This window comes from Neomonachus schauinslandi, chromosome 1 (genome assembly GCF_002201575.2).
Source record: "Neomonachus schauinslandi chromosome 1, ASM220157v2, whole genome shotgun sequence".
Taxonomy (NCBI): domain Eukaryota; kingdom Metazoa; phylum Chordata; class Mammalia; order Carnivora; family Phocidae; genus Neomonachus; species Neomonachus schauinslandi.
The window spans coordinates 137871064-137895122 of NC_058403.1; the positions used below are offsets into that span (position 1 = coordinate 137871064).

The 24059-nt window shown below is 43.1% G+C and overlaps 1 protein-coding gene across 4 annotated transcripts in view; it reads left to right on the top strand.

Annotated features, from left to right (window-relative positions):
• The window catches only part of RARB (retinoic acid receptor beta), a 385733-nt gene that overhangs the window by 217993 nt on the left and 143681 nt on the right, over positions 1 to 24059 (top strand). For 2 of the 4 annotated variants that reach the window (XM_021678920.2, XM_021678921.2), the window contains exon 1: positions 343 to 1026. The exons of the other annotated variants lie outside the window; for them this stretch is intronic. In XM_021678920.2, the coding sequence (XP_021534595.1) occupies positions 870 to 1026 (157 nt within the window). In that variant the 5' untranslated portion in view covers positions 343 to 869. Of the gene's footprint in view, positions 1 to 342; positions 1027 to 24059 lie in introns of those variants that run through there. 4 annotated transcript variants of the gene reach the window in all.

The window sequence follows — 24059 nt, forward strand, 5'->3', positions numbered from 1 at the left end:
GGGGGGGGGGGGGGGGGGGGGGGGGGGGGGGGGGGGGGGGGGGGGACCCGCGCTTCCAAGCTAAGCCGCCGCGAATAAAAAAAAGGCGGAAAGGGAGCGAAGTTGGCGGCTCAACGGGAGTCGGGAGCGGTGTCCTGGCTCCTCCCCTGCCCGTTTTAAAAGCACTTCTTGCATTGTTTTTCAGGTGAGAAATGGGAAAGAAAGAGGCGGCTTGCGCGCTCGCCCGCTGCCTGCCTCTCTGGCTGTCTGCTTTTGCAGGGCTGCTGGGAGTTTTTAAGCTCTGTGAGAATCCTGGGAGTTGGTGATGTCAGACTCGTTGGGTCATTTGAAGGTTAGCAGCCCGGGAAGGGTTCACCGAAAGTTCACTCGCATATATTAGGCAATTCAATCTTTCATTCTGTGTGACAGAAGTAGTAGGAAGTGAGCTGTTCAGAGGCAGGAGGGTCTATTCTTTGCCAAAGGGGGGACCAGAATTCCCCCATGCGAGCTGTTTGAGGACTGGGATGCCGAGGACGCGAGCGAGCCGGGCAGGGTTTGTCTGGGCACCGTCGGGGTAGGATCCGGACCGCATTCGGAAGGCTTTTTGCAGGCATTTGCTTGGAAGGAGAACTTGGGATCTTTCTGGGAACCCCCGCCCCGGCTGGATTGGCCGAGCAAGCCTGGAAAATGGTAAATGATCATTTGGATCAATTACAGGCTTTTAGCTGGCTTGTCTGTCATAATTCATGATTCGGGGCTGGGAAAAAGACCAACAGCCTACGTGCCAAAAAAGGGGCAGAGTTTGATGGAGTTGGGTGGACTTTTCTATGCCATTTGCCTCCACACCTAGAGGATAAGCACTTTTGCAGACATTCGGTGCAGGGGAGATCATGTTTGACTGTATGGATGTTCTGTCAGTGAGTCCTGGGCAAATCCTGGATTTCTACACTGCGAGTCCGTCTTCCTGCATGCTCCAGGAGAAAGCTCTCAAAGCATGCTTCAGTGGATTGACCCAAACCGAATGGCAGCATCGGCACACTGCTCAATGTAGGTTTATTTTTTCCCTTCTTCTACCAAGAAAAAAAAAAATGAATTGTCTCTCTTGCATGCAATAAAGACATTGGAAACAAACTGCACTGGTAGCAAGACAAAGGATTTAATGATTTAATGCTGAAAGGGTGTGATATGCTGGCGTGCATATTGATTCCCTCTGCTGAAAATTTCCTCTTAGATGTTTTCTTCCCAAACAACCCCTCCCGACCCCCACTCCTCTCCTTACCAACCTTACAGTCTCTTGAAAACAGTTTTAAAAATATGCATGGGGGGGGGGAAAGTAGAGTGTGACCACAGGACTTTGAAACATTCTTCAAGTAAGGCAGCTTGACACATTGTGCAGTTTTTACTAAGATGTATGCAGTGGGGAATTTAACTTTGCTGTTCTTGGGATTAGCTGCTAGTTGTATATATTCCCCCCCTTGTGTGTTTCCACAGTCCAAAGTAATTAAAATAGGACATCGTCCTTGCAAGGAATTTAGCCTAATTAGGGTGGCTGTTTCTCCTGAAGTTCATAAACCACCAGTTAAAACTGCTGCTTCCAATGTTTTCCTTGCTAAGGAAAGGCAATATTTCTTAGCATTGACCCTGCTGCCACCTTTCCGAGTCACTTTGTTGCTCTAAGAAGTTGCTGTTTTGCTAGAAAACTACTGGCAATGAACACCCCTTGGGCTGAGCCATCCATTATTTCCATATCTTGCAATTCATCCCAGAACCTGGACATAAAGGAAAAGAAATATAAGTGGAGTAGCCCAGTTTTTTAAAAAAAAATATTGACTATTTGGTTATCTGATGCTGACACAATGCCGAGGCACGCATCTGGTCAACAGTAGTGTGGCTGCAGGCTTGAGAAACGACCAGAAGTCCCAGAAAATCCCACCTTCGGGTGGCTGTGGTGGGAGCCTGCAGGATGCATCGCCGCCCTGACAGTGATTTAGATAAATGGCTCAGCTATCTATCAAAATGTTTTTAGTACTTTATTTGACAATTCATTGGAGCATTAGCCTGAAAATGACATTTTAAATCTTTGTTTTCAAAGAGGTCAAAGTTTAACTGGAAGAAATTGAGTTTTCCTAATAACATGGTGGCTTATGGAAAGAGGGAGACGAAAAGGGAGAGAGGGGACAGTTACTAGATTTAAACTGCTCTCTCTGAAACTTTGTCTTAGCAATAAAGACTTGCTTCTTGGGCCAGGAAATCAACAGGTTTGTAGCTGAAAAATCAATAACCATTTGATGCCAGCAGTCTGGCTGTCTTACTTAGTATTTCGTAGAGCCATAACCAGGGCAAAAAGAATATAGTTGTCAGAAGCCGTCTTCATCTTCAGCTGCTCCCCAAATGCCTTTTCTTTCCTAATGCCTGTTTTCTTTCTGGAGAATTCAAAGAAGCTGAGTGTTACAAGATAATTTTACAACCCACCAACAGATCTTTTAGACCTGTCTGGTCTGTAGCAGTTAAAAGAGTGTGAACAGTTTCACTTGGAATCTCAGGGAACTGGGGCTCTGCAGAACTTTTTCTTGTAAGAGAAAGTTCTATGAAACATATTTTTAACGAACGAAAAAACAAATGTTCAGGACCCTTGGCGGAAAGCTATTAGACCTAATAGAGCCTTTACAAGTAGACATTCTCCCTTTTGTAATTAACCCTCCAAACATGCCTATTAAGTTGTAGGAGTAGGGGGAAAAGCTTTGTTTGTTCTTGAACAAGTTAAACAAGGGATTTGCCTTATCTAGGGAGAGCGAGTGGTGAATGTGTCATTCGCCTAGGGCCAGCCGATAAGCAAGAAGTGTTGATAACAGCAAAGTTCAGCTAATCAAAGAAACTTGCATTAGAAAAAGTAAATAAAGGCATTTGACAAAGGGATTTCAGAAATTCCAGTGTCTTATTTTTGTAAGCAGGGCAATTAGTGCTTATTGTGGTCAATTTCTCAAGTGTTCTAAATCCCACACCCCCAGCTATAGGCTAAATGAATAAATTGTAAAAATTGCGTATGCTCCTGCAGAGTTGCTTTATCCTCCATAAACCCCTTTATGACGGTCAGTTTAGTTGTTCAAGAGATTAAGTTTTTAAGCATAAATAAAAATTCTAACAAATGTCTGCCACATGGAGTTTGGTTCAGGGTGGCATGGGTAGTTAGGACTTTTGAAATAAAAGCATATTAGGGCTTCATTTGGATAAATAAGAACATAAAAACCACAACCTTTTCCATTTTACTTAATGACTGTTTTGATGAGAAGCAGATCTGTTTGCGCTCTTAACACAGAGGAAACAGTGGGCAAGGGGAAAAAAATAGTCCTAAATTCCGACCAAAAGTATTTTCTGCTTTGAGATTCTATTTTTTACGGGGTGTGTGTGTGTGTGTGTGTGTGTGTAGTAATTACACCAGAAGCCGTCTTTGAAAGGTGTTAGAATATTCTTTTTATTTTCTTTTGAATGTAAAATACACCAGAAGCCGTTTTTGAAAGGTGTTAGAATATTCTTTTTATTTTCTTTTGAACGTAAAATACACCAGAAGCCATCTTTGAAAGGTGTTAGAATATTCTTTTTATTTTCTTTTTTAATTTTAACAGAAAAATGACATGCCAACCAGCTACGGGTTGGAGTAGGGCCTGTGAATTGCCTGTTAATAAAAATTCGAAGTTAGGATTAGCGGGCTATAAGGGAATGTGGTATAAATAATACTATTTAAGACTGCCCCTGGAAGGTATCATAGTCACAAAGTTTCTATTCATATGCCTCCCGGATTATCTTGGTTGTAGGGCCGCTCCAGATGTTTTCAGCATTAATTGCTCAGTGGGCATAGGATAAATCCTAATATTTGTGGTCTAAATATAGTTGCTTTGGGTGAGATCATGAGTGTGACAACTTCTTGGCCCTCTTCCCTGTCATCTCCTTGCTCAGCCCATCAAAAGAAAAAAGGAAAAAAATTTTTTTCTTTTTGAAATAGTATTTTGCCCATTAATGAGGAGAAATAACCTGTTTTGAAAACAAACAGTGAGTGTGATTAAGGAAGGAAGAAAAGTCCCCTTCCCAAAGCCCTGGGACCTGATTTTAAGTATTACACAGTATCCAAATCCTCTCCTAGTGAGATATAAATTGGGGTCAAAGTGGCAAAATCAAAGATACTCTCTGAAAGAGAGACTAAATAAAGACTGACAGCCACCGTATGAATTGAATGGGGTTTTGAATAAATATTTCGATGAAAAGGCCCAATTGTTTTTCTGAAGTAGGACATAATTTTCTGCTTCTCGGCCACATGACAGTGGTAACTAATACCATCAGAAAGAAGAAAGAAAAGGGACTTTTACTTACATCCCCAAGTGCAGGTTAGGGTCCTTTGAAAACAAGCAGAAGATTCACAAAGTTTTCCTTCCCTGTAGAAAAAAAAAATACTAGAATTTTGTCAGTATGCTGATAACATGGTACTTTGGGTAGGGAAGTGTTGATGTGCAACCTAGAAGAAAACAACAACAACAACACATGAGTTTAAATTTTATCACCATACAGTGTAGATTCCAAAAAATACAACAGGAGAGGTAGACCTCTGTCCGCTTAAACTTAGGCTATGGAATTGATCTGGAAGCTCCAGTTAGAAGTTGATTCGCCAGCCCAAATGCAAAGCCTTTGCTTTGAAATAGGCCTTTTAAAAATTTATTTATTTATTTATTTATTTATTTATTTATTTATTTATACCTTATTAGATAAATGACCAGAATGGCCATTTCTGATAGGTTAACTGACCTGAATCAGAAGTTTTCTTCTCATTTCTGGAAGCCTGGCTCCAACCATATATAACCAGTCAGTTTTGTCATGAACTTTTCTTTAAAACATAAAAGAAAGTTTTTCTGGCTATCAGTTGCTTGTAATTTACCTTCAACATGTTAAGCCCCTGAGATGTAATGAAAATCTTGAAATGAAAATGAATGAAAAGGGAAGAAAATCTTACCATTTTCCCCTTTGTACATTCTACAAGCATCAATAAACTATGAGAAATGATAGAGATTGTAAATTCTGCTGTCAAGGAATTTCTTATCTTTAAAATCAGATTTTTTTCTTTTCCTTTTTCTTTTTACAAAAGGCTAGGAATTTTTAAATGAGAAAGTTACTCCCTAGGAGGAAAATGGAGATGTGAAACCAAGAGGCAAAATACACAAGTCTCTTCAAGTCACACAGGACTTATTAAACAATAAATGCTGTATTCATTTTAGGACATCTTAAAAAGAATCTTCTGTAGAGTTTGAGTTACATGTAAGTGCCAATAAATCTATCTTTAAATGACATTTTTATACTTTAAATGTTCTACTGTAGATTCCGTTAACTATCAATTAAATACATTCTTTTGGAAATGGGAGCTTTTGATGAAGGTTAATCAGAAAAATCTTGGCTAAAAACCTTTTCAAAAGATATTAATGTAGAATCTTGCCTTTCAAATTATTGGGTAGTTAGGGCAATTGTACATCTCTGATTTTCTAGAATAACCCACTTTCAGATATACTGCCACAATTCCCACATAAATCATGGAAATATGCCAGATATTTCAATATTACGACATTTCTGAGGCTGCCCCTTGAACCCAGGAGTGGCACAGAAAGTCTTTGTTGGGATTCTATGGTCAATATAGTTAGAGCGCTCGCAGCTTAATTTTTTCGTTATGACTGAAGATCGCCTTGTGCTTCTGGGTCATTCTTCTGAACATGAATTCCTTTTGTGGCAAACTGTAGATCTGTAAATAGAAAGCATCCCTTGCAAAATGGATTTAAGTATTATGACTGTGGTTTTGATTCCAACACATGTGTGTATTGGGAGTGGGGGAGGGGTAGACTTATTAAACTGAATCACTCTGAACAAATCTGTATCCGTTCTTGGCCAGCTTCTTCTTAAAAAGTTGAAATGGGTGGTGATGGAGAATGGAGAGTGGAGTTAACTCAGGTTCCAGATTTATCAATATCCTGACTGTAAGTGGCTTGGCCTAAGTACCTCTTGTTAAATAGGAGATGAGATAACCTTCCCCCATCTGTAAGATCTAATAACACAACCTCATCAGTCAATATGTTGCCCTGATTTCTCCTCTTTTCCTTTCTGGCTTCCTTACTTCATCTTTAAGAAGTAGGATTCCTGCCTCATCCCACACCCCTAAACTCCTTTCAATGAATAACAAACAAAGTTGCAAAAGTTCTCTCCCCCTAGGAAGTAGTAAGGGTGAGTCTGCAGGTATTATATTATTTATCTTGAGCTTTCAGAGCTTCTTAGATGAGAATTCAAACAGTCAGTGGGAACTGCTGACTTGCTTTTTCTCTGGACTTGCAGGGTGGGGAGTGGCAAGGGGGGCCATTCAGTAAGATAAGACTCTTGGTCCCCTGCATGATAAGGCGAGGATAACAGGAACTGACGTCAGCCAGGCTACCCAGCCTGGCCAAGCATTTCCTCTTGTCAGGGCACATGGATTCCAGGAGTCTCCAGGCCTCCCCCACTGCTGATGAACTGAACCAGCTGGGGGTGGGGGGCACGAAGAAAGCGAATTTCAACAGGAGTGATAGTGGGTGACCGTGTCCCTTGTTCCCAAAAGATTTCTCTAAACAGAACAAAGAGCCCTGGGTGGAAGGGAGTGATTGTCCTAAAAGCTGATTCCGAGAATATAATTGCAATTTTATGTTGTCCTGGAATAGCTATTTGTTTCCCAGCTGTCCACAGTTTTCCTCTGATGTGTCTTGAGCCGGTCTATCCAGCAGTCACCAAATCCTATCACCCATGAGCCCCGCCAGCTCTCCGTATAACAAAATGGGAGGGAATTCACATTGTCAGAGTTAATCCCTGGTACTCCTATTTACTTTTCTAAGTACCAAGTTCCCACCCCCATCCGCATCATATGACAGCGCTGCTAAAACCATTTCGTTTGCCACCAGCCCTGACAGCACCCAGCTTTCCTCTTTACCGTCTTCTTTTTTGTCTTAAACACAGATTATTTTTGCCTTCGCAAGTTTCTGCGATTTGAGGCCTGGGGGAGAAACTCGAATGAAAGAGTCTATGTTATTTTTTTCCAGTTCATAGGTTCCCGAGTCTACTCTTTTCTTAAAGATTGCTCTGTCGTTGTTGTTGTTTGCAAATTTAAGTACTGAATAAGGGGTGACTCTCCTAGTTTGACTCAAACAGAGTGAAATGTTGGTTTTTGTTATTATTGATCAATTACTGCTCGCCACAGATTGCATTTTACCACGTCAGGAAAAACCAACTAGCTGATTCCAAAATACTCTGGTAGCAGTAACGCAGACAAGACCGGATAAGATGAGCACATCCGTTTAACTGGGAGAAGAAGATTTGGATCACATTTATCTCAATTTTTCTCTAATTTCCAGAGCAAATGAAGACCTCATCTACTAAATGCCTCCTCTAAAAAATATTAAAGCTTTCGGGGCTACAGTACCTATGTCTTGTTATCAAAGTCCATAATTATAAAAAGGCTGATGATCTGAAGGCTGTTTCAGCTTCAAAAGATTTTTTTTAGGGTCTGGTCTATTGGAAAGCTTGGGGGTATAATTAACTAAAATGGAAATGGAGGCAAGCGAAATTTAGTTCCTGATGTTTTAATTTAGCTCAGTACTGCCATGTGTTATTGAGGAGAATTCTTAAAGGCAAACATAATTATTTCATTATGGTCCTCAGAATGCTTTCATTGGCTTTAATGACAAGAAGCTGTATAAAAAGGCATACATTTTAATTAGCCCTTATATTTACATCAGATAAATAACAAATAATTGATGAAAAACAAGTCTTTGGAATGGATGATTTCACATAGTGCGCTGGTTACAGTTTAATGATGAAACATCTCTCTGTTGCTTTGCATTTTAATTATCCAGACATTACAGTAGTGGTGCCATGGAGGTAAAATACCGTTGTTGCCATTTTATTACCCCCCAAAAAAAATCACAATTAATGCCTATGAATCAAAAGCCGAGAAAGGTAGCTAGAAGCGCATCTCGGAGGAAGTAAATTGCCAGTCCCATTAATTTTACTACGTTTGTTAGCGCTCGTTTTGATCACTTTTTGTCTTTTATGCTTTATCTTTTTGGATTAAGACTGTCAGGGGTTTCACATGCGTTTTTATGGCCACATCTTCTCCTAAATATCTTTCTTTCTCTCTCGTTGCCTGTTTGGAATACTTGCCTGAAAGTCCCTGGCCAAATGTGTGCTGGAAATTCAGAAAGCCTTTGTCCATGTTGCAGGCTGCCTTACCTTTGATTTTATATGAAAACCCATTTCACATGATTCATCCGTTTTGGTGTACAGAACACTAATTGTTATTATTGATTTTAAATTCCGTGACCATTACAAGTAACCCAGATGACTGGCAGATAAAGGGTAATAATCCATGGAGTTCTGGAACTGTTTCATGTTTGTCTGGAGTACTTTATGTGATCAATATTAACTGCCCCATTGAAACTAACTGCTGTATCAAATAACAGTCAATCAAATGAATGTGCTTAGAGATTATTTATTGAAAGCTTTAATTGTTCACTGGGGCCCTGCTTATCAGAGGGAACAATAGGAATTAGAGATAGGATGAACAGGTTTGGATTTGCAGAGAAAGTTGGAGGATGCAGATGAACAGGGCCTCTTTCTGCTACTCGGGCCAGCGTTTCCAGAAACCCGTATTGGGCTTCTAGAGGACAGAAGCTGCATGTACTCTTCTTACAAAGGTTATCCTATCACCTGTCTCTCTAGAGCTCTCTGGAGAAGGAGGTATAATGATTTTCTCACCAAGAGGCTGTGAAAAGCTGTCACTCTCTGGGAGTTTTAACGCTTCTCCTCCGCGTGCCCACTCGCATTGACTACCCTCCCGTACATCTCTCCACCTGTATTCCCACTGCCTGCTGGTCTGAGGTAATGGGAGTAGCCTCACTTGACACAGAAAGTGGGAACAATAAGGTCCAACGTTGCAGGATTTGCAGAAAGATCAGAGATCCTGTAAATGAGGATTCTTTTCTCACCCAGAAAACGTGCAGAAGCCACCGAGGAGACAGACCTCTTTCTGCTCTGATTCTAGCATGACACCTGTGGTTCATGTGTCTTTGCTAATAGAGAGCATACTGTTTCAGTTGGTAGCTCTTGTCCTCAATGAGATGGTTCCCCTGTCTGTGGCTCATAACCGAGGTCCCAGTCCTTCCCGTTTAGCATTGGCCCTGCGTCAGTGTCATCCAATTACCAAACCCCCAGATTTAGTACAAATGGTTGATTTTTACAGGTGAGCATTTTGTCACAATACAACTACACCCAGAGATGTGTCAGGGGTACAGTCCATTGTATCGCTCGCTGATGGATTAGATCTTGCATTGTTGCTCCACAAACACCTCTTGGGTGTCTGCCATGTTCCGGGCACTCTGGTATGTTCTGTTCTGCGGGCAACACCAAGTGATTCCTACCCTGTCCCTGCTCTCTCTGGGCTCATAAGGTATGGGAGAAATTGTGTACTTGTGAGTCACTGTGACACACCCCCTTATAACACAAACACAAATCTCTCCCCGGGACTTTGCATGCGACTTTGATTCTGGAAAGGACTAAAACCCACTGGAACCACAGCTGGTGCATCAGAGGAGGGATCAGGTGGGTGAAACATTTTTGTCACAGGAGCAGGCAGAGGTTTCTCCGTATGTAGGCCTCATAGGTAATTTCTAAAGGTGGTGTACCGTGGGGGCATTTTTCTTTTTTAAGACTCTATTTATTTTGGGGCGCCTGGGTGGCTCAGTTGGTTGGGCGACTGCCTTCCGCTCAGGTCGTGATCCTGGAGTCCCCGGATCAAGTCCCACATCGGGCTGCCTGCTCAGCGGGGAGTCTGCTTCTCCCTCTGATCGTCCCCCTCTCATGCTCTCTGTCTCCCATTCTCTCTCTCAGATAAATAAAATCTTTTAAAAAAAAAAAAAGACTATTTATTTGACAGAGACACAGCGAGAGAGTGGGAGAGGGAGAAGCAGGCCTCCCGCCAAGCAGGGAGCCCGATGCGGGGCTCGATCCCTGGACTCTGGGACCATGCCCTGAGCCGAAGGCTGACACTTAACGACTGAGCCACCCAGGCGCCCCTACGCGGTGGCATTTTAAACTTCTCTTGAGCAATGGAGTCAGTGCATCCCTTCTAATCTTGCTTCCTGAAGAATCCGCGTGGATATTTCTGGAGTGTTTGTTAATTAATGTTCTTTTGGGGTGCGTCTCATTAGATTAGCTTTAAAAAAAAATCTCTTCTTTATGATTGTTTCTATGACTTCTTGCTATGTGACAAGCTGCCCCCAAACTTAGTGGCCTAACTATTTATGATCTCGTTAGTCTGCGGATGGACTGGGCTCAGCTGGTCAGGTCTTCTGCTCCACGGGATGTCAGCTGAGGCTGCACGGGCTGCAGGTCCCGGAAGGCTCCCCGCCATGGCTCGAAGTGCACGCCGGTCGTTGGCGGAGAGCTCCGCTGGGGCCGTCAACTGGACGAGCTGCGCGTGGCCGCTGCTTCCCACAGCATGGCAGCAGGGCTCCGAGCGGGAAGGAGCGAGCGGAAGCGTGTCGGTGTACTCCGTGGGTGAAGCAGTCCCGGGGGACAGCCCAGATCCAAAACAAACCGCCTCCCGATGCGGACTGACAAAGCGGGTGCAGCCATCCCTAGCCCACCGTAACAATCATCACATGCGCGCCTTCTCGAAGAAAAGAAATGATTGTCTTCTGACTACAGAGACTAAACTGAAGGACTGGGGTGGGCTGTGAGTTTGCTGGTTTTTGGCTGGTGACCTATTTTTACAATAATTCTACTCTAATGACTGGGTACGTTATCATCAGTTAATCCTGGGTGGAAGGTGCGAGTCTCCCCATTTTACAGGGGGGTGGGCAGTTGTGTCTCAGACTAGGTGCGGAGCGTGGCTGAAGTCACAGGGCCAGTGAGTCGCAGAGCTGGGACTAAATCCCTGGGAAGGTCTTTTCTCCATCCTCCGGGCGGAGTCCCTCACTGCCAGTTTAAGTCTGTCCTCTCCATCAGCTGCGGGAAGAATTCCTGGGAAATGTCTTATGCCCTAATCATGCCGAGAAAGGACCAGGGCGTGTGTTGGTTTGGGGGAAACGTGCAAAAGAGAGAAGTAAGGAACTGTAACTCACATGAGTCCCTCTGACATTATTTCCCGAATAGAAGCCACAGCCTTTTAAATTGTGGAAGAAACCATGAGGCCGTTTTATCCTCTTCTGTCCTTGTTTCCCATCCTGTTCGTGGCTGAAGTCTGCATGGGACTCATCCCTCCACAGCTCGCAGAAGTCGGGGTCAGGATGCGTATTGTATTTACGGAAGAATCACAGGAAGGTGAGAGACGAGGAATAAGGGTTCTCGTGTTATTCCGTGTGGAGATGGCTACTAATGATTCCTATGATGCTACCTCCTAGTGAAGCATCCCTATTGCCCCTTCCGAAACTTTAAAGAAAGGGGTGGGGGAGAAAGCGTCCTAAGAGACGATGAAGTTACATTGCCGTGTTGGGATTTGCCACCAGTTTTAAGTATCTCTTTTCTTTAGAGGGTCCCAAACCTAACAAAACTATTACTGCTTAATGAAATTTGCGTAAATAATTATGATTATTGGTCTCTCCCATAATGCTCTTATTTCAGTGATTTCAAATAGATTTGAAATGCAGGGTCGTTTTGGATTTTTATATGCCATGTTCTACCTGCAGTTTTGTTTGCTTGTTTGAAATTGTTGCTGAATTATCTATGTTGGGAAAGAGAGACAGATGGATGCAATGAGGTGACTTACTAGAGGTCATATAGTAGGTACTGAATGGAAGTTGATCTAAATCTGTAAGATGCTGCCATGTGTTATGGGGGTACAGCGTGGTCCTGTGCCCCTGGGCCACTGTGTGATACAGTGCAGGTGGGCATTCTTCATGCACTGCCTCTGCTGTGGGAGCTAGAGCTCCAGGTTACCTCAGTTGTTCCCATCTGTAAAATGGGTCCATGACACTTACCTTGCAAGCTTGCCATAGACTTAAATAAGAGTGTATTTGAAGACCCTGATATGTATAGTACTGAGTAAATGGACTTCTTCCCCCATATTTTATTCTGAAAATATTTTTGAAATATTTTCAGAAAAGCTGAAAAATTTTACAGTTAATACCTGGATACTCACCATCATATGTACCATTAAAGTTACCAGGTTTGTTTTCTGTGTTTCTACCCATTCCTCCTATTGGTGTATGTGTTTCTGTTTTGTATTATTGACTGGGTTCCCTTTCTAACCTGGGAAGTTTTTGAGGTCCAGTACTGTGCCCTTCTGTTTTCCAGCCCTAGGATAGTACTTACTACCTGGTCAGTACTGAATTAACTATGGTTAAGTCTGGATATGTTCAAGCACAGCACCACTTGGTAGACTATTTATCAGCGCTGTCCAATAGAACTTCCTATAGTGATGGAAATGATCTATAATGCTGCGTTGTCCATTATGTAGCCGCTCGCCCTGCATGGCACTGGAAATGTGGCTAATATGTTTGAGGAACTGAATTTTTTTTTTTAAAAGATTTTATTTATTTATTTGAGACAGAATGAGAGAGAGAGAGAGCTCATGAGAGGGGGGAGGGTCAGAGGGAGAAGCAGGCTCCCCGCCGAGCAGGGAGCCCGATGCGGGACTCGATCCAGGGACTCCAGGATCATGACCTGAGCCGAAGGCAGTCGCTCAACCATCTGAGCCACCCAGGCGCCCGAGGAACTGAATTTTTTATTTCATTTTAATCTATTAAGGTTTCAGTAGCTGCATGTGGCTGGTGGCTACTGTATTGAACAACGCAGCTCTCCATACTCCAGCTATTAATATTTTTTCAATATTTGTTCCTTCTCTTGATTTCCCTTTCCCTTTAGCCATTCTTCTTTCCTATGGCTATTAAGGAGCTCTAATTATCTCTTTATGTAGATGGTGAATAGACTGGCGGGAGGATGTAAACAGAGTAAGTAGGGTGGTGATTTCAGTCATTGTTTAACTTGTTTTCCTTCTGGGTGGAACTGATTTTCTTGGGGCCTGGCAAACGTGTAGCAGCACTTACCTGACTAACACTTTACAGAGCTAAACCAAGATTTTCCCAGAATCCCAGTGGCCTGGAATTCAGTTCTCTTTCTTGTAGCAGTCATATCAGAGTGGCATCAGATTTCTTTCCTGTGCTCCGTGCCCTCTTGGCTTTCCAATGGAGACACAGTATCGTCCAACATTTTCAAGCTACATTCAACTCCATTGAAATATCTTCAATTTCAGGGAGGCAGAGAGGAACAGGCCACGCTCTAGGGAGGGCTCACTGTGTGTTCTAGAAAATGCCATGCTGTCTCTCCCACAGGCTCCTTCTCCTGCTTGTGTATGTGTGCTCTGCTTTGTAGCCCAGTGCCTGGCACAGAGTAGGTGCTCAGGAAAGACGCTGAGAATAGTTCAGTAATAACGAACTTAAAATTCAGAATGTCTCAAGTGGTCTCTGATTTATTTGTATGTTTTTGGGTCACTCCGAACACCTGAAAGAAACTTGGAGGGAGCTGTCAAAACTTGGGAAGTTCGAGTTGGCTGTATGGCAAGCCCTTATCAATGGGTTAGCCCGAACACTGGCCTGAATGGGTATGGGATGTTTTCTTGGACTTCTGGCACTTGTTTTGATATCCTAGGAATGGATTTTCTGATGATCCTCCTGTTGCCCAGGCCGTGGTCACTCCACCTCGCTTTTTTATTATCCATCCCAAGAGATGATGTAAAGAAGGTAAATAGAAATAAGACCAAATCAACAATCAAGAGAAACTTTTGAACAAGGTTTGTCCCCCTGACCTGGGCCCCGAATGATTTCAAGTTGTGATTGATTTTCATTAGAATGCAAAACCACCATCATCATTAATATTTATTAAGTGCATATTATCTGCCAAGTGCACAAAATGAATTCTGTCATCTGGGGAAGGCCCTGTTATTGCTCTGTTATACAGATGAGAGTTCCCAGGCACGGGCACATTCTGGTACCCAATTCAGGTCTCCCAAGTAGGAGCAAGCAGTTGGAAGTTCCCATCCCAGCTTTGCATAATGTGGGTTGCCATCCTTCTGCCAACCATGCAAAGTAAACTCCTATTTGCTTTGTCGGGAGGGGCAAATAAGAAAGTTGGAAGCCTCAGAACCCACAGAATAATAAAAGGGTTTCCAAGTGAAAGCTGGAAACAATACATTTTTAACAAAATGGGCAGTTACTCTAATTGCTGTGCCCCTACTGTTCAATTCCTTTTTATGTCCTAATTCATTAAATTATGTGCACACACAGGCTTATTATTTACAGATGTATGCACTTTTAACTGGCTCATATGAAACAGATGTTTCACGAAAGGTAACGGAAAGCAAGTGATCTAAACCCTCCTTTAGTGGGTATCAAGTGAGTATTATAGCCCATTACCTGCAGGTCTTTTGCTATTATTCTGAACTGCAATGTCCAGTGTGGGGACAAGAATTCAATCTGTTCCCTGGAGGAACAAATAAAAATGCAGTGACCCTATAAGCAGACATCTGCATCTCAAAATAAAAGAGGGTGTGTGCAGGTGATAGGCAGGTGGTGTTCACATGTGGGCTCAGGTGGATATGAATGAGTTTATAAGCAATTTGAGAAAAAAAAAGGACCCATTGCATTACAGTCAACTTAAACAAATTTTTTTAAGAGCCTTATTCTTTTTTCTTTTTTTTTTTTAAAGATTTATTTATTTGAGAGAGCGAGAATGAGAGAGAGTTGATGAGAGGGGGGAGGGTCAGAGGGAGAAGCAGGCTCCTCGCTGAGCAGGGAGCCCGATGCGGGACTCGATCCCGGGACTCCAGGATCATGACCTGAGCCGAAGCCAGTTGCTTAACCAACTGAGCCACCCAGGCACCCCTAAGAGCCTTATTCTATGATATTTTAATCATTACTGTCTTGGAATTTAGAGCTGAGCAATTGTCATACTCCTTTTCATGCAGAATTTCTTAATAATTTTTAAGATGGAGTTATCCCAGTTGCTCTTGGACTTGACAAGAATGCATGCAAAGTGTACGATACATGAGATGTCAAATTATTGTCCATCAGATTCTAAAAGAGTTGGAGTGAGCCCTTTCTACAGGTTCTTTATGGCTCCACCAAAATAATATTTAATAATTATAGAATTATTTCAGTTATTGCTATGTAACAGACCAACTCAATACCTAGTGGCTTAAAACACAATTTATTATTAGCTTTCGAGGTTCCATCTCACTTGGGCTCTTTCACGTGGCTGCAGTTGGAAGTGACTGGGGCTGGACTCACCTTTGGGTTTGATGTTCAAGAAGACTTGTCACGTGTCCAGTTCCCCAGTTGAGATTTGCTGGAACAGCCAGAGGCTGCCATAGCATCATTCTCTCCACATGTTCTCCTCTTAGGACACGGGCTTCCTTATGGCATGGTGGTCACAGAGCTCTGTACGTGGCTTCCCCTAGAATAAGACTTCCCGGAAACCCAGATGGAAGCTGCAAGGCTTCTTATGATCGAGGCTCATGTGTCACACATTACTCTTGCCACATTCTGTTGATCAGCCAGAAATCACAGTAGCAGCTCAGATTCTAGAGGAAGGGCCTTACACATTGGCATGGATTCCGGGAGGTGTGGTTCATTGACCAGACCATCTGTGGAGACCACTTTAGCATACAAATAGCTGTAAAAATAAATGTATACCTCTTTGTTAATGCAAGGTAACACGGTCTGATTAAAAATAAGCATGACCAGTTCACATCGCAGTAAACTGGATGGCATATGTCAGTGGACAAGCCTTTCGATACCTCCTCAGAATATTGGGGAGCAATAATAGTCACCCCTCAGAGTTCACAGTGAGATTTATTGTTTATGATTTGTCTGCTCTCTAAACAAACAAAAAAAATCAGAGCAAAAAGATGGCTGAAAAATATGTTGTTTTGCACGTTGAAAGCTGGAAACCATCACAACTGAAATATAAAATGGGACATGAAATATTAAGTGGAATATTAGGTTTATTGCATATATGACCATGAGAGTGCATTTTATTTTGTCTTATGGAGCTCTAAAAAAATCCATGTAATGGATTAAAGGTATTAAAACTCCCATATTCTGCCTGGCTCTAGGCCAGGGAACAAGGCACGGTAAATAATCCCAATAGACAGAATATGTAGGAAGGAATTTTAAAATGTATTTATGATAGACATATTGACCTCCCTAACTAATAAAAATGTGTACCCGAGGTTAGTTTTGAAGGAAATGTGCAGACCTTACACATTCATAGTGCATATAAATACTATATGCACTATAGTGTTAGCGTCCTTAAAATATTTCCCACATCTTTGTGACATATGGCTGTCACACTCTATCTTTACCCTGGGAGCAAAGAAAAGCATGGATTTTATAGGAACATGTCCAGTTACTATAAGAAGGGATAGTTTTAATTTCCTTTATCTTAAAGCAGGGGTCAGGAAACTAAGCCAAATCTGGCTTGTAGTATGTTTTTATAAATAATATTTTATTGGAACATGCCATGCCTGTTCATTTATGTCTTGTCTAGTGCTGCTTTCTTCCTCCAGTGGTAGAGTTGTCTCGCTGTGACAGAGACCATATGGCCCACAAGACTGAAAATATTTACTACCTGGCCCTTAACGGAAGAAGTTTGCTGACCTTGTCCTAAGACATTAGCAAATTAATAAGATGCCTTAGAATAGAAATGAGTGCTTTAGTTTCTGGTTGATAATAAGCCCGTATGGGGATTCAGGAAGCCCGTTCTAGATCAAGCCATTTCCTGTGTGACCTTCACCAAGTCTTGTAGCTTCTCTGTGCTTCAGTTTCCTCCTGTGAATAATGGAGATTGAAAAACTGATAATGATGAGACGCCTGGGTGGCTCAGTCGGTTAAGCGTCTGCCTTCAGCTCAGGTCATGATCCCAGGGTCCTGGGATCAAGCCCCGCATCGGGCTCCCTGCTCAGCGGGGAGTCAGCTTCCCCCTCTGCCTGCCGCTCCCCCTGCTTGTGCTCTCTCTCTCTGACAAATAAATCAAATATTTAAAAAAAATAAAAAACTGATAATGATAATAATCCCTGCTCTTCCTCACACTCTTGTCATAAGCGAGCAAGTGGGGTGATGTGAGAGCAGACACATCTTGAGTCTTCCGCCACCAGGTACTGTGTGCTGTTGGTAGATCCCACGGAACTGGCCACAGCATCATCATTTATAGGATATCACATATGAGAATTTCTATGCAGATTTTATTCTTTCACTCACTTAGGTTTTCAACTACCATGAACTGAGTCCCTCCTGTGTACCTGGCACTCTTTTAAGCACTGAGTAGTGCCTCGGGAGGTGTTCAAAGAAGCTGTTTCTGAGGGTGCTGTGTGCACAGAATGGGGGCGGACCAGGGAAGCCCATGAAGAGAGGTCTGTAGTAGCTCTTTGGCTTAGTGCCTGAGTGGCTCGAAGGAAGGGACTGTTGAGAGATCATAAGGAGGCGAAGCTGACACATAGTGCTTTACTTGTGTTAGCTTGTAAAGAATCTCTTCTGTAAGGATGGCAGCTATTTGGGGAAGGAAAATGGAAGGGAGGGTCAGCAAATCAAGACATGAGTCTAAAGTGTAGGAGAAAGATGGGAAGGGTGGAGTGCCTGGCCGGCTCAGTGGAGCATGCGACTCTTGATCTCGGGTGTGTGAGTTCAAGCCCCACGTTGGGTGTAGAGAGGACTTAAAAATAAAATCTTAAAAAAAAAAAAAGATCGGAAGGTTAATAACACAGATTCAGCAGCACAAGTGTGATCCTCGATATCTTAATGATGGTAACTTGTGTGACACTGCTATGTGACAGGCATTCTCCTGCTTGTCATTATGTCACTTTACAGTGATTTATCATTTAATGCTCACAATGACCCGATGAGGGACACACTCTCATTTTATACAAGGAAAAATTGAAGCTCAGAGAAGTTAAGTAACTTGCTCACAGTCACAGTAAGTAGCAGAATTAGGATTTGAGCCCAGACTGGTGGGCTTCAGAATTCACACTTCGAACCACATGCCTCGACTTATCTGTAAAGATGGGAAGTTCCTTGAAGGAATATCCAAAAAGAGCTTGGGGACTGCTCCCAGTTGGAAGATTGGTGATCGTTATTTTTTCAAGTCTTCTTTAGCAATGTCTTTCTTAAGAACTACAATTAAAACACTTTGAAACTGTCATTCTTCTCCAGAAATATTGAAAAATCACTGTTACGAAAGAAAAACACGACAGTGATAGCATTTCCGTAAATTCATTCCATACGGAAACTTCAGAATCTTGTCAATGTCCCCAAGTGCATCTTGTTGCCCTGATGTGTTACGCTCTCATCTCCAGCACTAACAAAATCTCCTTCTTAGTCAACTAGAAGGTGCAGGGAGGATGTCCACTATCCGCCTGCTTCTAGCCACTCTCCTACCCACCCTGGTCTTCTTGGAAAGAGAGTAATGTAGCCCCTCATTTAGAGCTTTCCAAATCTATAGACAGTGACCCAGGAGCCATGGCACAGCTTTCGAATTCTGGATGTTGCTTTCATTCTTGCTAGTTAAGCTTTGGTTAAAGGAGTATATATGGTGCACTGGCAAGAGAGGGAAAACCAGCTTAGGGGTGGGGCTTCCAGAGCTGCCCCCCAGTCCCCCACCCCTAGCCCCAAAAGTTGGCAGCTGTGCAGGCCACATTTGGCCCGAGTTACTGCCCTGACACACGCCCTTGGAGCACCGCCAAAGGCCTCTGGAACCTCGGTCTTAGCTGCTGCCATTCTGCCTACTGGGGGTTGGTTTCTCAGCAGGGCAGGGAAGATGTGGGAGGGGTTTGTGGGTGTGTGTGGGTGTGTATGCGCCTTCTAATTCCTGTGTTTGCTTCTGGGGGACTTTCCTACTTTATTGCTCTGACTGGAAAGAAAGGAGGGCATTATTTCTGGATGCTTAGTTTCTTTCTTTTTTACTTCTCCAGTTGTACTTTTGGTCCTTATGCTGGGATAACTGTGTGTGTGTGTGTGTGTGTGTGTGTCTTAGATATAGTCTAGGTATTCTCAAACTTGCTGGCAGGGACTATGCCATCCTCTTGCCCAAGAAGTTCCGTGTGGTCCTAAGGATGTCATTGTCTTCTGCCAACACCTGGGGCACTCTCCTTCTCATGAACCCCAGACCATTTGCGTTCCCATCCCTGCCCATCCCATCTGTGTGGCCTTGAACGGTTACATAACCACTGTGCCCCCAGTCTCTTGCCTGTAAGGACAAAATACGAAGTCTACCTATCTCCTAGGGTCATTATGGGGATCAAATGGATTAATATATGAAACGTGCTTAGAACAGAATGGGGGCGGTGGCCAGCCCACAGTACATGCTCCACAAAGGTTAGCTATTAATATTGTACTGTTATTATTTGACTAGACTCTAGAGATTGTTTCTGTCATGTTCTCAGGTAACAATACTAGTCATATTAAGATAGGACTTACCCACCTTTCCCCAAATACTCTAATAATGAAGTGGTAGCTATTATTTTAATGTATTTTTATGGAGTTCACGAAGTATCAACCCTGCCATGTAGTAAGTATGCTTGCCATCTCCACTTTTTATATTAGGGAAGCAGAGGCTCTGGAAGCTAAAGGGACTGCTGGTATGTGGCAGTTAGGAACCTAGTTTACGCCTTCAGTCTGCTAGGATGCCAGGCCCACCTCTCTGGCGCTGCAAGAAATCATCTTTTTGCTGTCCCACTGCTTTGTCCTGAAGTTTCCCCACAAGTAGCATTCTTACCCTAGATCAGCGTTTTCAACCTCAGTGCTATTTATAATTTGGGCCAGATAATTCATTTGGGGGAAAGGAGGGAGCAGGGCTGTCTTGTGCATTGTGGGATGTTTAGAAGCATCCCTGCCCTCTGCCCACTAAATGCCAGTAGCAGTCCCCAATTTTGACAGCCACAATGTCTCCAGACATTGCAAAATGTCCCTTTGGGGGGGGGGCAAAAATCAATGTTGGTTAAGAACCACTCCCCTAGATTAAGGAAGATAGAAGGGAAATGTTAGGGGGAGGGTGGTGGAGGTAAGGGTTGGCTATCACTTACTAAGCACTTACTGTGTGCCAGGGAAGTTGCAAATATTGTCTCCATTTCACCAACAGGTATTTTTTTAAGATTATCTGCATTTCCTGAAAGAGACACTAGGGCTGACAGAAGTAAAGAAAACTGGCCATTAAATTAGTAAGTGGCACAAGATAGATCCAAATCCAGGTTCATCTGGCAGGAAAGCCCACGCCCTTCCTATCACTTCCTACATATGGTTTTCTGCAGGCTTATGGTGTTTTAGTTCTTTTTAGGAACCAAGAAAACCCACACAGTGAGGATTAAGTGGGTTTCAAAGTTATTTTGACGCCTCTCCTGAGTGTATACCTATAGAAACAAAACAAAACCAAAAAACTTCTTTGTAGCCAGCTTATAACCAAGTAAGCAGAGCATCATTTTGTTGAGAAAGGTAGTTTTGGCTCAGTTTTCTGTCAGCACACTTGAACTTTCTCAGCTCTTGGAATATAGCAAGGATCCCCATGTGACAAAGCCTAATTTCATTGTCCTCTTCCTTAAATACAGCATTCCAACAAGTATCCCTTCCTCACTTTTCTGTTAGGCTGGTATCACTGTGATTTTTAATAGATATTAGCAGTACCTAAGCAAAGAATTGTGTATCTGAGATGATATATATTTTAGTGCTCCAGTTTTAATCAACTTTATGTGCAGGAAATTTGAACAGATAATAGAATGTCATTTATTAGTGCAATAATTGCTGTTTTAGAAATTATGGGAATCCTGATTAGAAGGGGAATATTGAGCTGAATCATTTGGTGTTGAGATAAACTCTTCAGGGGGACCTTAATATTGCGACGCCATTAGCTTCATCTATACGTGACTCCCGAGACCGTTCCCCCATTTGCTCAGTTAATTCAGCGCTCCATTTCTGATGCCTCTCAGTTCACATCATTAATAAGTAGTTAGATGTGTCGGCCTGTTAAGTGATTTTAAGGGAGAATTTATTTGAACCCTGTCATAAGCTATCTTAGCATGTCCTAGAAAATAGCGATATAAAGCATCGTCTGTTAAAAACGTCACCCCAAACAAGCTGTGAGATAATTTTCAGCTATGTTCCTTGAAGCAAGAAAGCATATTATCAAAATGAAATGTAGGTGTTGAACGTGTCATGGTCCCTTATGAAAATATGACAGCACTTCCCGTGGTCAAAGTCAGTCCCAGGAATAATGTCTACTGCTGGCCCTGAGCCCAGGCAGGTATAGCTGTAATACAGAGTGATTAGTGGATGCTGAGCCACGCTCTCTCTTTTTAAAGCCCGAACTATCTTGTCGAATTTAACCATGTCTGGAATCAGATCAGTGTTTGGAAAGTTATAACCATGAATTAAAAGAAAGGGAGGTACACCATCCTGCTTTTCTCGAATTGGAGTAAATAGGCCTGACCAGACCAGACCCAGGGGCGTTTTTAGCAAAGAAAATAAATGAGGGAGTAGGAAAAAGGGAAGGCAAAAAGCTGTGGGTTTTCGTAAAATAATAGCGATGTCTGTGAAGCTATTTCAGTCTCTTTTGTAAAGGCTGAGAGTGGTGTTGTGTTTTTAAATTCCCGATTCGAAGGGGGCAGAATTCCTGGTCCTTCCCCTCCCCCTGGTTTTGGGGAGGAGTTAAATGAGTTAATACATATTAAGCAACGAGCACAGCGCCGGGCACCTAGTAAGTGCTCAGTAAAGAGTAGATACTATTAGTTCAGGCTCTTCCTGTGCAACTTTGAACCCGCTGCCAACTACAATCCACTGCCAGAATTTCGTGGGAGAGAACGAAGGCTTCTGGCTTCTGGTGAGCATAAACACACACACAGCCTGAAGTTCTCAATGTATTAAGTACTTAACAAGGTGGAGTATTTATTAAGGACCTGTGTAAAGGGGAAGCTGACAGAGTTCCCATGCCAGATTGACTCAGCAAACTGGGATTTTTTTCAGGAGGTTAGGGCAGTAACAAGACATTTTTATGTCATGGTGTCTCAAATGTTGCTAACGTGCATAGGAATTATCGGGGGGTTTTGTTTTGATTCGGCAGGCCTATCGCAGGTGGAGCTGAGAGTCTTTTAACCAGTTCCCAGGTGATGCTGATGCTGCTGGTCCGGGGACCAAACTGCAAAGCAAGGCTTTCTTTAAGGACTGCGAAATCAAAGTCTTCCCCCGGTCCCTGCTTTTGTCCCCTGCCTGTGTTCAGCACCTGTTGCATGTGTGGTCAGAATAGCAGGGATTCTCATAACCCAGCTCCAGCCCTCTGCCAGGATCCCGGGTGACCCGGGCAAACACACACTCCTTCAGGGTCACGGGCAGGTTACTGAGTCAAGACTGCCAGAGCCCCGCGTTGATGTTTTCCTTCTCCCCCTCCCCTCCACCCCCTCCCTTCCTTGCCTGCCCCAAACCCCGGACTAATCTTGGAGCTGCTTAATAATAACAAAGCCAGCAGCAGAGTGAGGCGAGACAATTTCAAAGCGAAGGTTCTGTTTGGCAATTACCTAACTTCACAATGCGATTTACAGATTTGCAAATTCCATGTGTGGAAACAAACCGCTTCTCCTGAAGGATGATTAAAAGCTGACCTCCCCTCGGCCCCCCACCCCGCCATAAGGCGACAGGAAAATTAAATGAGCGACAGTTTGGAGGTTTTTTTTTTTTTTCTCCCCCATTCTAACGTTTCGAGGCATGTAAATTATATTTTAATAAAAGGTCTACACCCGCCTCGCCCGCGCATGCGCACACGCAGGCAGCGGAGAATCTGGTTCTAATTACTTGTACTTTAGTTGAACTTTGGCGTTTCCTTTGACTTTCTCCCTAATGTATGTGAGCTGTGGGCCTTGCAATCCTGCAGTGAGTCCACAGAAAAAGGGGGAAAAATCCAGACCGGCTCTCTTTGGTGCCAACAAAAATGAAGCCCCACTGAATGTTTTGACCAAATGCAACACTTTGCTATTCTCCCTTAATTAGCTGAAATTACTCCCTCCCACCCGGTCCCGGAGCTCTGGGCTCAAAATTCCCCTGGGGCCATGCAGGAAATGCCTTTTGCTTTACAACTCCTTTTTCTTTTAAGGCTCAGCTGCCCAGAGAGTGCATTAAAATACTGTCTTAATCATCGAAGGTTCTAGTAAAAAGGCAGGGCTTTCATAACGTTTGATGCCTGCCTGCCGCTAATCAGGCCCCAACATAAAATCCCGAAATCTGTCAACATGGTTTAGGCAGCACTAAATTAGTTCTCACAAAGAAAAAAAAAAATAGTATACTGTGCTCTCTCTTAAAAATGTTATCTGCTACTTAATCTAACCTTTAGAAAAATGCCAAGCATGTTAGGAATCGTGAAGGGAGCTATTGTTGGAGACTTTCCGTGTGTTTAAATGACACTCAGGTGTGTTGTAACAACAAGGACATTTATACTCTGTTTTCTCAGGTAAGTTAAGTTCGCAAGTGCCAAGTCCTCTTAAAGAGGCAACAGCGTTAATGCTTGCTTGCTTGCTTTCCTTTTTGTTTGTTTTCTTTCTTTTTTGTTTGTTTTCTTTTATTTGGGGTATGAATTAACCCCCGGAGTTGTGGCAGCGATCAAGAAAGCTGTGTCACTTGGGAGCGCTGGTCTTCTGCTCTCACACCAGCTCCAGCTCGGTCGGTGGAGATTCTCTTTCGTCTGTTTTTGTTTGGTCTGCAGACCTCTGGATCCGAAGCCCATCCCAGTGGGGCTTCTCAAAGTACCATCTGCGGACCGCTGCCAGTTCCTCAACTGCCTGTTTCCAGTACGTGAGGAGAGGAGAGGAGGGCAGATACCGCGTGCGGTTAGAAACTTTTACGGCAATTAGAGTCATTTTATGTCGAATACAGCTTGCTTTCTCCTTTAAGCGGTCGCTTGCGTTTTAGATCTCTTGTTCAATTTCATTCCTTTTTTTCTAAAAATTAATTTTGTGTAGGTTGCCCCCCACCTCCACCCCAGGGATTTGTTTTTATTGAATTTTA